At 35.0% G+C, this 12,697-nt stretch overlaps 1 protein-coding gene across 1 annotated transcript in view; it reads right to left on the bottom strand.

Annotated features, from left to right (window-relative positions):
* Window positions 1–317: 317 nt before the first annotated feature.
* The window catches only part of TfIIFbeta (transcription factor TFIIFbeta), a 45,684-nt gene continuing 33,304 nt past the window's right edge, over window positions 318–12,697 (bottom strand). The window contains exons 6-8 of the mRNA XM_081769643.1: window positions 8,617–8,741; window positions 4,118–4,261; window positions 318–1,030 (exon numbers count right to left, since the gene is read on the bottom strand). Coding sequence (XP_081625769.1) covers window positions 908–1,030; window positions 4,118–4,261; window positions 8,617–8,741 — 392 coding nt within the window. The 3' untranslated portion in view covers window positions 318–907. The remainder of the gene's footprint in view (window positions 1,031–4,117; window positions 4,262–8,616; window positions 8,742–12,697) is intronic.

The raw sequence follows: 12,697 nt of genomic DNA, 5'->3' as shown, positions 1-12,697 counted from the left end.
TAGTGTAAAGGCAGCCAAAGAGCTTGGTATTACAGTGAAGAGTGTGTAAAGTAATGTGGAAACCACCCTTGCCAGCTAATCTTGATGATCTGAAGAACGGATCAGAGTGGCTGTGGGTAGAGTTAACTAGAATATGCTTCGACATGTATGTGTGCGCGCGTAACATTTGTAGCTGAAACTTGCTGAGTTTTTTTTTTCATGCTCTATGTTTCAATACTCTACGCCTTACATTTCCAACACAACACGTGAACGAAATCAAGGAGATAATTTCTGTTAACCCTGTGTTAAGTTTATGATAACAATAGAAACGCATTAGATTACAGATTCGACAGATATATTAACGAAAATATCCTGAAAAAACTAAATGTACAAATCCAGTCGTATAAGGCGTTGGGAACAAAAACCGTGAACTATTAATTCATTCACTCATTCTTTCTCTTCCTCTCTTCTCACAATGGCTCACATCGTTCACTGCACAAAAACAATATGAAATTTACCTAAATTTAACAACTATCAGTACATACGAAAAAAAAAAAAAAAAAAAAAAAAAAACTATGGATAGATTTTGTTACAAAGCTTGTTTCCCCGAAAAAGCCATAGTTCACTCTTTCTCTTCTCATCGCCTCACTTTTAAATATCTCATACATTTTCATTCAAATTATCTTGTACAGTATCCACAAAGTCTCCTTAGAAAAATATTTTGAATCACAGATTTTATATATGTATATACAATACGTATTACGTTGCGGCCGCTGGCACTTGTCAAGTTTGACAAAATAACTATTAACAACTGAAAATTACAATTTCAATACATTAATATAAGAAACACGTAAATTGTCTGTTGATGCCATGTGTTTGTTTCATTGTTACTGGAGGACACAATTCATATAAATAGTGGAAGAGAACGCTAATCTGCACTAGCCTCCGGTTCCTTATAATGTCGATACTCCGGTTTCAATTCCCACATGTTCTTATGAGGATTCTTCAAATTGTAGTTACAAACTTCTTTCAAGATTTCCTTTAAATACACCTGAAACGAACAAGACTGAATAAGCAATTGCAAATGAAGCAAGTAACATTTTGCACAAAATATAAATATCGTGCTTACGTGTGTATAACAAATACTCTAATCATAATAGGAAAAAGAAAAAAAAATCGAGTGTATCTAAAATTCGGGGCCATAGGCCAAGTCGTTATGAGTAAAGACACGAAAAAAAAAAGAAAAAGAAAAAAAATGAAACTTGGTGGTGGTTTACAGTCTAAATTGATGGAATGTTTCCAATCGGATCAGCAGTTTGGGCTTCACATTGATGGGATGGAAACAGGAGCAGATTAAGGGCGGAGCCAACGGAGCCCAGGTTCCGGGGCCCCCAAAAATCCCTCTCTTTAATATTAAAATATAGCGATCAATTTATTATATTATAGGCTTCAGACCCATGCTAATTTTTTTTTTCTGCTCGCGGTATCGCTAAAATTAAGTCTTCTTCCACCAGTGTCTTCACGATACTATATCCTCTTATCATGACAATGTGACCTCCTTGTGCACATGCAGTATTGTTTACAAAGGATTCTGATAATCTAACCATTGTTCTGTGACAATCGCTGAAATATTATGAATGTTTTATTTTCAGCATTGACCTTTCTTTATATTTTTGTTTGAAAGTGAAAAATTATTGTCAAATTTTATCAGAATTTGGAGACAGATACACAATTATCTAAAATTCCCAACTATATTCTTGTTCTTTTATAGGTTCCACGTATTTATATTTGGAATTAAATTTTGAGACTACATTGAATAATTCTACAATAAAAAGACAGGTCTTTTAAATTCCCTCAAAAAGTTTGTTTACCTCTTTTCTACCAATTCGCCGAAACACTCATAGGTTTGATAGGATTTCAGCATTGACCTTTTTTTATATTTTTGTTTGAAAGTGAAAAATTATTGTCAAATTTTATCAGAATTTGGAGACAGATACACAATTATCTAAAATTCCCAACTATATTCTTGTTCTTTTATAGGTTCCACGTATTTATATTTGGAATTAAATTTTGAGACTACATTGAATAATTCTACAATAAAAAGACAGGTCTTTTAAATTCCCTCAAAAAGTTTGTTTACCTCTTTTCTACCAATTCGCCGAAACACTCATAGGTTTGATAGGATTTCAGCATTGACCTTTTTTTATATTTTTGTTTGAAAGTGAAAAATTATTGTCAAATCAGAATTTGGAGACAGATACACAATTATCTAAAATTCCCAACTATATTCTTGTTCTTTTATAGGTTCCACGTATTTATATTTGGAATTAAATTTTGAGACTACATTGAATAATTCTACAATAAAAAGACAGGTCTTTTAAATTCCCTCAAAAAGTTTGTTTACCTCTTTTCTACCAATTCGCCAAAACACTCATAGGCGTTCTTAAAGTCGGCTGTGAAGGTGAAGAAGAATAGTTTCTTTCCAAAGTACTTTTAAGTATGAGTATTTAAATATACATAATAATCTGAACGAATAATTCTTTCAGTGAAAAACACTTCCTCCAACAAGTCATTTTCAAGGAAAGTCGTACTCGTGCAAAACTTATCCGTTCACATTATTACATGTATTCAAATATCTATACTCAGAAATCCTATCAAAAGCAACCATTCTCCCTCATCTTTACCCCGCCTGAAGGCAATACTCGTGGATGTTGAAAGCTTTCAATGAATTGCTAAAAACAAACAAAAAAAGGATCAGAACAAAAACTTCACGGAAATAAAATTGTTCTCTATCGCCAAATACATGTCACCATTGGCAAAGTAAGTAAATTTGACATTTGTATATGTGTTTCTAACCCATAGGATTCTGGCAATGGAGGCTAAATACACTAAAAAAAATTGTTGCCTCCGTTTTCTTTCTAATTTATGGATCTGTAATTTCACTCTCGGTACAAGCTGAAGTAATATTTTTGTTTTAAAGGTTTGACTTGTATGTTTACTTTAAAGAAAGGTTTGCAAATTGAAACTTACACAGATTAAACATCTTCTGCCATTCTCAGGCATTATGACGTGTATTTCTAATTTTTGAACGAATTTCAATTCATTTCGCTGATTATGTTGTCAGCTTCACCAGAATCTATATATATAATTCTCCTTGACTTTTATCAAGAATACGGATTAATGATTTCGCGCAAATTTGACTTTCTAGAGGAGTGATCTCTTAAGAAGGTAATGGACCGGTCTGTTCCATTGATTTGTGGGGCCTGAGGCGGAGTAAACTGCGAGCTCAATGGAGTAAGAATTCCATATCCAACTTGAATAAATTATTTTCTGCCAACTTTGATTTTTTCAAATTAATGATACTGATTATAGTAACTTTGATAGCATCATACGCAGGCTATAAAATACAACAAAGTACTTGGCAATTATTATCGGCGAATTCACTTGTAGAAACCTTTTGCTGCTTAACGTTTTATTTTGTTAAACACAGTACAACTCGACATGACTTTTGCAACAAAGTTCCGTGTTAAAAGCCTAATTTGGATATCCACCACCATTAATGTAGTCACTATTGACGTTATGGTTGCGTTTAGCAAAATCAATAGTATACAGCCGTAAAAATATCTTACAAAGTCATGGTTCATCGTGTTTAAATATCTTGAATACCAAAATGAATTAGTTAACTTTCCAGAAGGCCGTGATTATTTTCTCTTAGTGTGTGGAGACTGACAAACGTCATATTTGCTCCACCCACAGAATGGCTATGGTGATGGTTATTTAGTGCGTTCAAATTATCCTCAAATCAGTTTGTACGCCGACAATTTTTTTTTTTTTTTATTATATCACAAACTAGTACGAAACTGTCAATCAAGGCACCCAACCAAGATATACAAACAATTGTATCTGAACAATCAATTTTAGAACTTGGAACATTCGAATTATCAGAGAAAAAAATTAAGTATTGAAATATTTCTAAAAAATTAAAAATGCTTCAGCAGTATATTTTACAAGACAGATAGAATTGAATATCGTCATATATATATCTCGTAATCTTATATATATATATATCTTAAACAAGATTATCCAAAACCTGAAAAAATGACAGTTTATGACAGTTGTGAAAGTCAAGTGTACTTACTATGGGTTGTCGAGTAATCTTCACCAAATCCTTAATATTGTAATACTGATGTTTCTCAAACGCAGCGAACAACATTTCCAAAACTTTATCTTTATCGTCACGAGCCTTTTTACCTTCAGCCTTCTTCTTTTCTTCCCATTCAATCTGCAAACGAACAGAAGAGGTTAAATTAATATCTGCTTGTCTTATTGTTAAGACAAGTGTTAGTATTTAGCACAAGTGCTTGAACTAGTTATCACTAGTGTTCTGAATTAGTGGGGGACAAAAACAGGGTTTTCCGTTTTTAGAAAACCGAACAGGTCTTTGGAAATTAATTAATTAAAAAAAGCGGTTCAGTTTTCTATCAAAAACCAGCTTCAGAGTAAACAGAAATATAGGTTTTCCTAGAAACCGGTTTTGTCCATCCCTAATTCTGAACACAGTAATATTCAAAACTATTGAAGTCAGTCGATTTAAAGTTGATTCACATATCTATTTGTGAATGTGAGCAGGACGAATAAATTTACAACGCGAGATCATGGGATACATAGATTTATCAAAAGAGACAAGTTATGATGGGCAGAAAATCGGGAAAAGACTTGGAGGGAAGAGTCCTTGAAACACTTTTCTAAACGATCACGGCACTGCTCGTGTGCTAAACCGTACTTAAAATCGTAAAAGATCACTGCATGAAAATTATGTCGCTCGAGCTCCATTGTTGCCAACTGACAGGCTCAAAGTAACTTACGCTTCCATCCCTCTAATTTTCAAACAAACCTGCAGCCTTGCAGTTATAACTTTCACTACTAGAGAGCATACGCTTTTAAACGTGATACATTTCAGTTACGGCACAACGCTATTTGAATTTACGATCTAAAAATTTTCGGCATGCCCCTCGTAGAATTGTAAATTTTGTTTACATTTCTAAAAGGTAAAACTCTTGAAAGAATAAATGAATCGAATTCATCAGGTAAGAAAACGTATCTAGACGGTGTAAAATATTTAGAGGCCTATGGTGTCTGGAACCATAGATAAATGGTTTCTTCTAACATCGGAAGTGATCATATTATTTGGCCCATCTATTGAGCTATCATTTATTGACAAAATACCAAACAACATAGCAGCTTATTATCAATAAATTACATGCCCACGCAAAGCTAACTGAAATGCCATAAAAAAAATCTTACAAATAATTTCCTTCATCAGCGATTTATGCTTATTTAATAAAACTTCCTACTTATAACAGGATCCAGACAGACTTCAACCTGAGCTTTTGTTGTTTTATTGCTAATATATATATATATTTTAGGGTGGGGCTTTTTTAAAAAAAATTCGATTTGCCGGTTTGCAGAAAAGTTGTTTCGTGTTAGTGGTTGTCTACACAGAAAATTTTGACTTTTTGGTCAACCCTTTCCTTTGCCTCATGAGACTTGAATATTTTTATAGCTGTTGCTATGCAACCCGCACGCCACTACGAAGAAATTTGTGCTGCATAGCTATAACCTTTGATTCTTTTTCGCACTGAAGTATTTCAAGACTGAAAATAAAACGCAAGAGAAAAGTGAGATGCGATATGGTTCCTATGTTGTTTCTATGAGGTTCCTATGTGGTTAAAAATTATAATCAATTAGACGAAGAAATTGTATCGATGTTTTCAAAACACATTATAAATATACAGAGGTCATGAAAAATTGTTGATAAAACTTTCCCTTGCAGCTCTTAGCTAGTTTTGGCACATACACTCCAAAACTTCCCAGAGCCCACCACGAGAAGGTAGCTGCAAACCGAGTTCCACCCCTCCACCCACTTGCTTCCGTTTTTTGGGGGGAAGGGGGTGCTCATTTACATTTGAAAGTCCTCTTGGAGTCAAACTTTTTCATTTTTTTTGAGACTAATCTTGCCTTGATAAATCCATCTCTTCGATCAACTCTATACACTGATATGACACTTCTGTAACTATCTGATCATTCTCTCCATCGCTTGCGTATGGCACGGAAAACATCGAATTTCCTCAGAAGCTCTAGCCGTCGTTCTAATATTTTCTTCTATCTGACTCGAAGAAAGTTCTATTGTTAATGGTGGCTTGGTGACGTCCGTTGAGAACCAGTCGATCATGATATTTATTTGCGTCTAAGTTTACTTTCGGAACAACGAATTCACGTAGACTTGATCTCTTACTCTGCCGACATTTCTTTATTCTTCTTCATCCTCAAACTCGGATGTCCTGGCTCCAGTCGGCGATCGTTACCAACAAGTTTTCCAGAATGGCCAAAGTAAGTGTTGGAACTAATCACAGTATACATGTTTCTTTTTAATTCCTCTGGAAGAATGGATGCAGATCGAGCGGGTAGCCACAAGTTTCGCGTCCCGTTGGTGAGAGAAGCATTTTGCTTTATTTCAAACCGAACTACTTTGCTGACATACTGTGCAAGCCGACGAAGTGCTTCTTCGGGATTTTCGGTGCTAATATATAATCGGAGAATGCAAGAAGCTGTCGTCAACCATCGGGACATGACAATTGGTCCAGGCTTTTTCTTCTGAAAGTCTGGAGGACACAAATCTTCTGAAACGGCTCGGTAAATGCCCGAAAGGTATTGCTTATCGTTACTGCACTGTGTATAAAATTACAATGTTTCCGACTTCTTATAAAACAATGCTTTACGTATTATTGTTGTCGTGTACAATGTTGTGGGTAAATGTATATTTTCTATTATTGCACAGCCGATTTCAAAATTACTTGATATCAGAGCACTTGATTAAAATTATCTTTATAATATAAAACGGGTCTAAAAGAAATTGTTCACAATATATATGAAACAAGCTGCAATGTAAGATTGACAACATATTTTTCAAGCTATATATGAAGAACATGAATTGAAACATAAAAATACAATTTTTCGTCTAACTGATTATAATTTTTAACCACATAAGAACAATATCGCATCTCACTTTTCTCTTGCGTTTTATTTTCAGCCTTAAAACGCTTTAGTGTAAATGCTTCAAAACCAAAGGTTACAGCTATGCAACACAATTATCTTCCTAGTGTCATGTGGATTGCATAGCTGCAGCTGTAAAAATATTCAAGTCCCGTGATGCAAAGGAAGGGGTTGACCAAACAAATCCAAATTTTCTGTGTAAACTACTACTAACACGAAGTAACTTTTCCGCAACCTGGATGATTACTGAATACTTTATTCACGATTCTTGTAAATGCACTTGTAACAAAAATAGATGGAAGTTGAAGTACATTCAGACTATGCACGGCACATGGGTACGAGGGGCACGAGTTTTTCGCACTAAAAATTTGAAAATTTCGCGTTTCGTTTTTCATATTTCGCGTTTTGTCGCATTTTCCAAATAAAATTCCGCATTTTGTAGCTCTTGTGAAAAAGATATTCCCTGACATTTTTAAAATCGTTCCTTTTATTCATAGATCACTACAGAAATAAACCAATTATTACCTAAAAACAAAATACACTGAATATTTCACTTGACATTGTAAATTTCAGTTATAGAAAACTATATTTTTTAAAAATCAAACTGAAGGAAAATCAATAACTAAACTTACTATGAGTACGAAAGTTTGCGATGGTGATATAGCTAACGCGCAACATGTTCTCTATAGCCGTGTCCGAATCACCCAAAATGCACCGCTCATACCACGTTCTGCCGTTCCGTCAGCGAAAAAACTGGCAATTTTAAATTAATGAAAACATAGTTTTAAAATTTCGCATATTGTTAGAAATTTTGCGCAAAAATTCCAATTTCGCGTTTCTGAAAATACACACAGAATATCATAAAACGTCAAGAAACTGAAAATTACCTAATTCTGACGCATTTTGTTTTATCGCGCATTGCGAAAAACTCGTGCCTCTAGATATAATACAATACTATTTCAAAAATATGAGGTAATGCTTGTATACTAACACGAGCACAACCATAAAATTTACAATTTTTAACCCCTTCTCCCAAAAGAAATAAATTATATGCATTTAATTCTTGGACACGAAGGTACTGAGAAGTGAAAAGAACATAAAACCAATATTTAACTATTGTTTTGTTACTAATAACTTCTCGATCAATTGTATGAATCAAGTTGTCACCTCATAGTTCGTTTAGCAGCGTAGTTTTTCAAGATTCGAACTGAAAAAGAAGTGAGTTTGACTTGGAAATTATTTGAGAAAATACACGTTACACGTTAGTGGATGTACTAAAAGTATTAACTTTTTAGTTAACATTTACTGAACAATTCCGTATGAATCAACAAATGTATAGGGCATACTTTATATCCTGCAATTATAGTTTTAACTTACTGAAAAAAGTTCAACGGATAAAATAAAAAATAAAATAAAAAAAGAAGCGAGAAAATTTGTTCGTTTTATGATAGTGTACAGTCCTCAAATCCAAAAATTACTTGTAATAGGGATGGGCAAGCATACACGGAATTGTCAAGAGAATCTTATGGTTTCTGTCATGGATGCAGTACCACGATTCAAGTTTCATAAAGTCATACTACTTACGTTGTGTTTGTGATCCGACACAGGCTTGTAATTTTGGACTATGCGGTCTAATTGTTGCACCTTCTTCGTTGGCTCTGACGCTTTTCGTATAGTATGCATTTTTAGTTTCATATATTCAGGATTTGCTGCAATAAATATTTTAATACTAAATTACTAAAACAGGTAAATATGTTACTTGATTTTAAAATTGTTAAAGAGAATTTTTCCACTATACCACATTACACATATGCCGGGAATCCTGGTTATTTTCTTAAATACAGTAACAAAGAAATTATGCTCACACAACAATTTGTAAGTACAGTTAGGGTTAAAAAAAATTCTATATATTTACAATGTATGTTGCTTTTCCATGAAATTAATTGCTGGTGAGATTTTTTCACACAGTTAGCACTTGGATCGAGAAGTGTTCATGTCAAATCATTTTCCCATCGAGGGTAAAGGTGGTTTAAATTGTATACCGAAAAAATAACATATTACAAGAACTTCAGGGTAAGGGAGATGAAACTCGGAATATAAACTCCTCATTAAAATAAGTGGAAATAAGTTCTGAGGTTTTGAATATTCCGTTTTCAAGGAATGGGAAGCGAAAGGGTGGGACAGGGGAAATTAGCACATAAGAAGCATTAAACCTACGGGTTCCATAGACCACAGAGTGAGTGAGTTAGTCTACGGTTTAAGTAACCTACTTATATATTCTATTAAGCACAAATAATAGTGTGCCAATGAAACTGTTAATCACTATGCCTACGTTATTCTTTCATGATTTCACACCTCACAGCTTTTCTAACCAATACTCCAGGCACCCTTGCGCATACCCAATGCACGGCCGATATTCTATCAACTCTAGACGTTATGATTTAATTATATATATACATACAAATTGTCAAGCCCCATGTTATGCAACTTTCTCCATTTATACATTTGTTCGTTTAATTTTACTGCAAATATCTTCGAGATTTTTATCGAACATCCATATATTCACCTTGGGGTTAGCCAAACTTTGGTATCCATTCACCAAGTGGACTTTGTGGTGGACAAGCATCGTGTGCGTATGTTTTCTCTCACTTTCGTCATTTCACCATGTCATTCTTCTCAACATCACCATATCCTTTAGCATCGACGCATAACTGTGAGACGTTGAACTTAAAAAAAGAAAAAAAAAATCCATACACTACAACAGCCAGAAATATGCTCGTCAAGATTTTTCAGATTTAAATTCTTCGACAGTAGTTGTGGTGATAAAGTAGTATTGTACACGAAGTATAATATACGAATCTCGTATTAATTCTTTCAAATCGGTAAAATTTTGATTTATTTAAGCAGATGTTACTCGTATTGCAATTAACACATAACAGCAACTTCTTCATTCCCAACTAAATAAGATTTTCGAATGCACATCGGAATCTCAACCCTGTCAGGAGTAACAGAGTAATTTCTTCTCGAAATTACTACCTGAAGTTTCTCTAAAGGGATTTCTTATGAAACTACATTAAGGCTGTTCGTCGTCAAGCTCACCCCCACCTCTTGACTAAAAACTCGAAATAACCTGCCCTATTAAAATGAGACGTTTCTTGTTTCATAGCTGTAGTGTTATTACATAAGAATAAAATATAAATAAATAAATGTAATATAGATGGATGAAAACTGAGGTTTGTTCTCATTCTGAAGCGTAGGACTTCAGTTTTATTATGTAGCAACTTGGTTTATGTTTTATATATACCCTCATGAAAACTTTTGAGGAAACAGGCAATGTACAGTGCCTGTTTTCGCATGTTTTGCTGATGTGCTACAGGTGTTACGTGTAAAGTAAATGGTTTGGAACAGAAACAGGCACTTATCCGAGAAATAACACCTGTTTTTGAATGTAATAATTCTTGTCCTGACATGAAATTAAATGTGTGCACTGTACATTGACTGATCAGTACCTGTGCGACGCGCATGTACATGCAATGTTCAGAAGAAAATGTTGCGGGCTGCAGACATGTGCAGATCAGCGAATGTAAGTTCATATGTAGCACATGGTATTTAGTGAAAACGTGTCTGCGTATGTAACGGTACCAACACATACATTGTACTCCACCGATATTGTAAACATGTACATTTGCGTTCCAGGCCAGCCGGTATGTTAAATGTTGAACGAAAATTTTCTGCACATTACATATAATGTGTTCCGTTTTTTAACGTGATTTTCAGCTATGCTGAATTTCAAAAGAAATCTGCTGTGAACATGAGCTGCTTTTTCCCTGTATTGCCGAATGTTCATGCAGGTTCTTGGGAATTGTTCATCTAGCAGGAGTTGTCGTTTACATGTCTGGTACATAGTATGTTTTTAATACGGAAAATAGGATTTCAGATGGTTTGTTTTAGCAGAAAACGGTTGTATAAACATGAACTGTACATGGTATGTAGTGACAGCATGTATTTGCGTTACAGAGAAACAGTACACTGTCTGAAATATAAAAGAAACATGCCCGGTAGACAGAATGTTTGGACATTTTCAGATGGGTTTCTCACCTGCAAATTTCTACCCACACAGTGAGCCTTCCAATATTGTCGAGATTAGTCTGTTTTGTTGGAAATTCAAGAATTTATTCGAAAGCAACATGTAGCTGGACACTGCATGTACATGATGTTGATACAAGCAACATCATGTACATGCAGTGTCCAGCTACATGTTGCTTTCGAATAAATTCTTGAATTTCCAACAAAACAGACTAATCTCGACAATATTGGAAGGCTCACTGTGTGGGTAGAAATTTGCAGGTGCGAATTTATATTTTCCTGGACCAGCAGCAGATACTGGTATGTTTAGAAACACAGTGTTGCTGGAAATTCAGTCTTGATTCTTATTCCTTCAGCAAAATTTCGAACTCAAGTTTCATTCAACAGTGTACACATTTTATAATTACCACAAAATGGAAAATAGCTAGTAGGTCTAAAGACCAGGGACAGGTTAAAAAACCGAAAATTGTGCCCTATAGTGTAGATGCCCGCTAGTTTGAAATAATGGCTGTCATCTTGAAATTTTAAGTCGGATAGCCACCAAAAACTATACAGCAAATTTCGGGTGTCTCGTTTTTTAGCCTCAAAGATAAAAGACCAAAAACTGCGCCCTGTGGCGTAGATGCTTGCCACTTCGAAATAATAGCCGCCATCTTGAAATTTGATGTTGAATGGCTGCCAAAATCTATACAGCGAAATTCCGGTGTCTCGTTCTTCTACTCTCAGAAATGTAAGTTAAAGGGCCAAAAATTACGCCCCGTAGTGATAATGCCAGCCACTTTGAAATGATCGCCGCCATCTTGAAATTTGACGTTGAATGGTCGTCAAAATCTACTACAGCAATTTTCGCGTATCGTGCTTTTACTCCGAAAGTTTCTAGTTAAGAGGCTGAAACTGGGTCCTAGAGTGTAGATGCCCGCCACTTTGAAATAATGGTCACCATCTTGAAATTTTAAGTCGGATCGCGGGCGGCGGGGCATGAAATGGGAAACAACAGGGAAATGAAATTTTGAAGTCCTATTACAGTTTTTTGCATTACTTACTGTTTTATTATGTCATTAGTCGTTAAAAAACATTACACAAAAACGGACTGAGAGTTCGACTCCATCATTCTTTATTCGCAAAAAAATGTTTACGAAAAAACATTTACTAAAAGACCTATCTACACTTATCTTGATGCGCGCCATCACTTTCGGCGGGAAACCGCAGCCAATCTGCACATGCGACGTCACGTTTCTCGGGAAATCCGCATCCAATCACGAACTATCGAATCGAGGGCTTGTGCGACTTAACATTCTCGAAAAAGTCGATCCTAATCGATTATTCGTATGGTGCAATTGTGTTTATATGTTGTAGGGCTGATGTTATGTTCTAGGATAAGAATATTTAATTATAGGAATGTGTAATAGGCATGTATCGGATCCAGGTACAGTGGAAGGAGAGACAGAAATACCAAAACTGAAAAGGTTCAGTTCTCATTTACTACAGGCAATGTACAGGGGACCTGTGCATTCAGTGTTAACTAATCGAAAAATGTAGTGTTCGTATCGTCTGAACCGCCTATTTCCAGTTCCCCTTT

Source organism: Thermobia domestica, chromosome 8 (assembly GCF_964235325.1).
Source record: "Thermobia domestica chromosome 8, izTheDome1.hap1.1, whole genome shotgun sequence".
Taxonomy (NCBI): domain Eukaryota; kingdom Metazoa; phylum Arthropoda; class Insecta; order Zygentoma; family Lepismatidae; genus Thermobia; species Thermobia domestica.
This window is presented reverse-complemented; position numbering and strand designations above follow the sequence as displayed.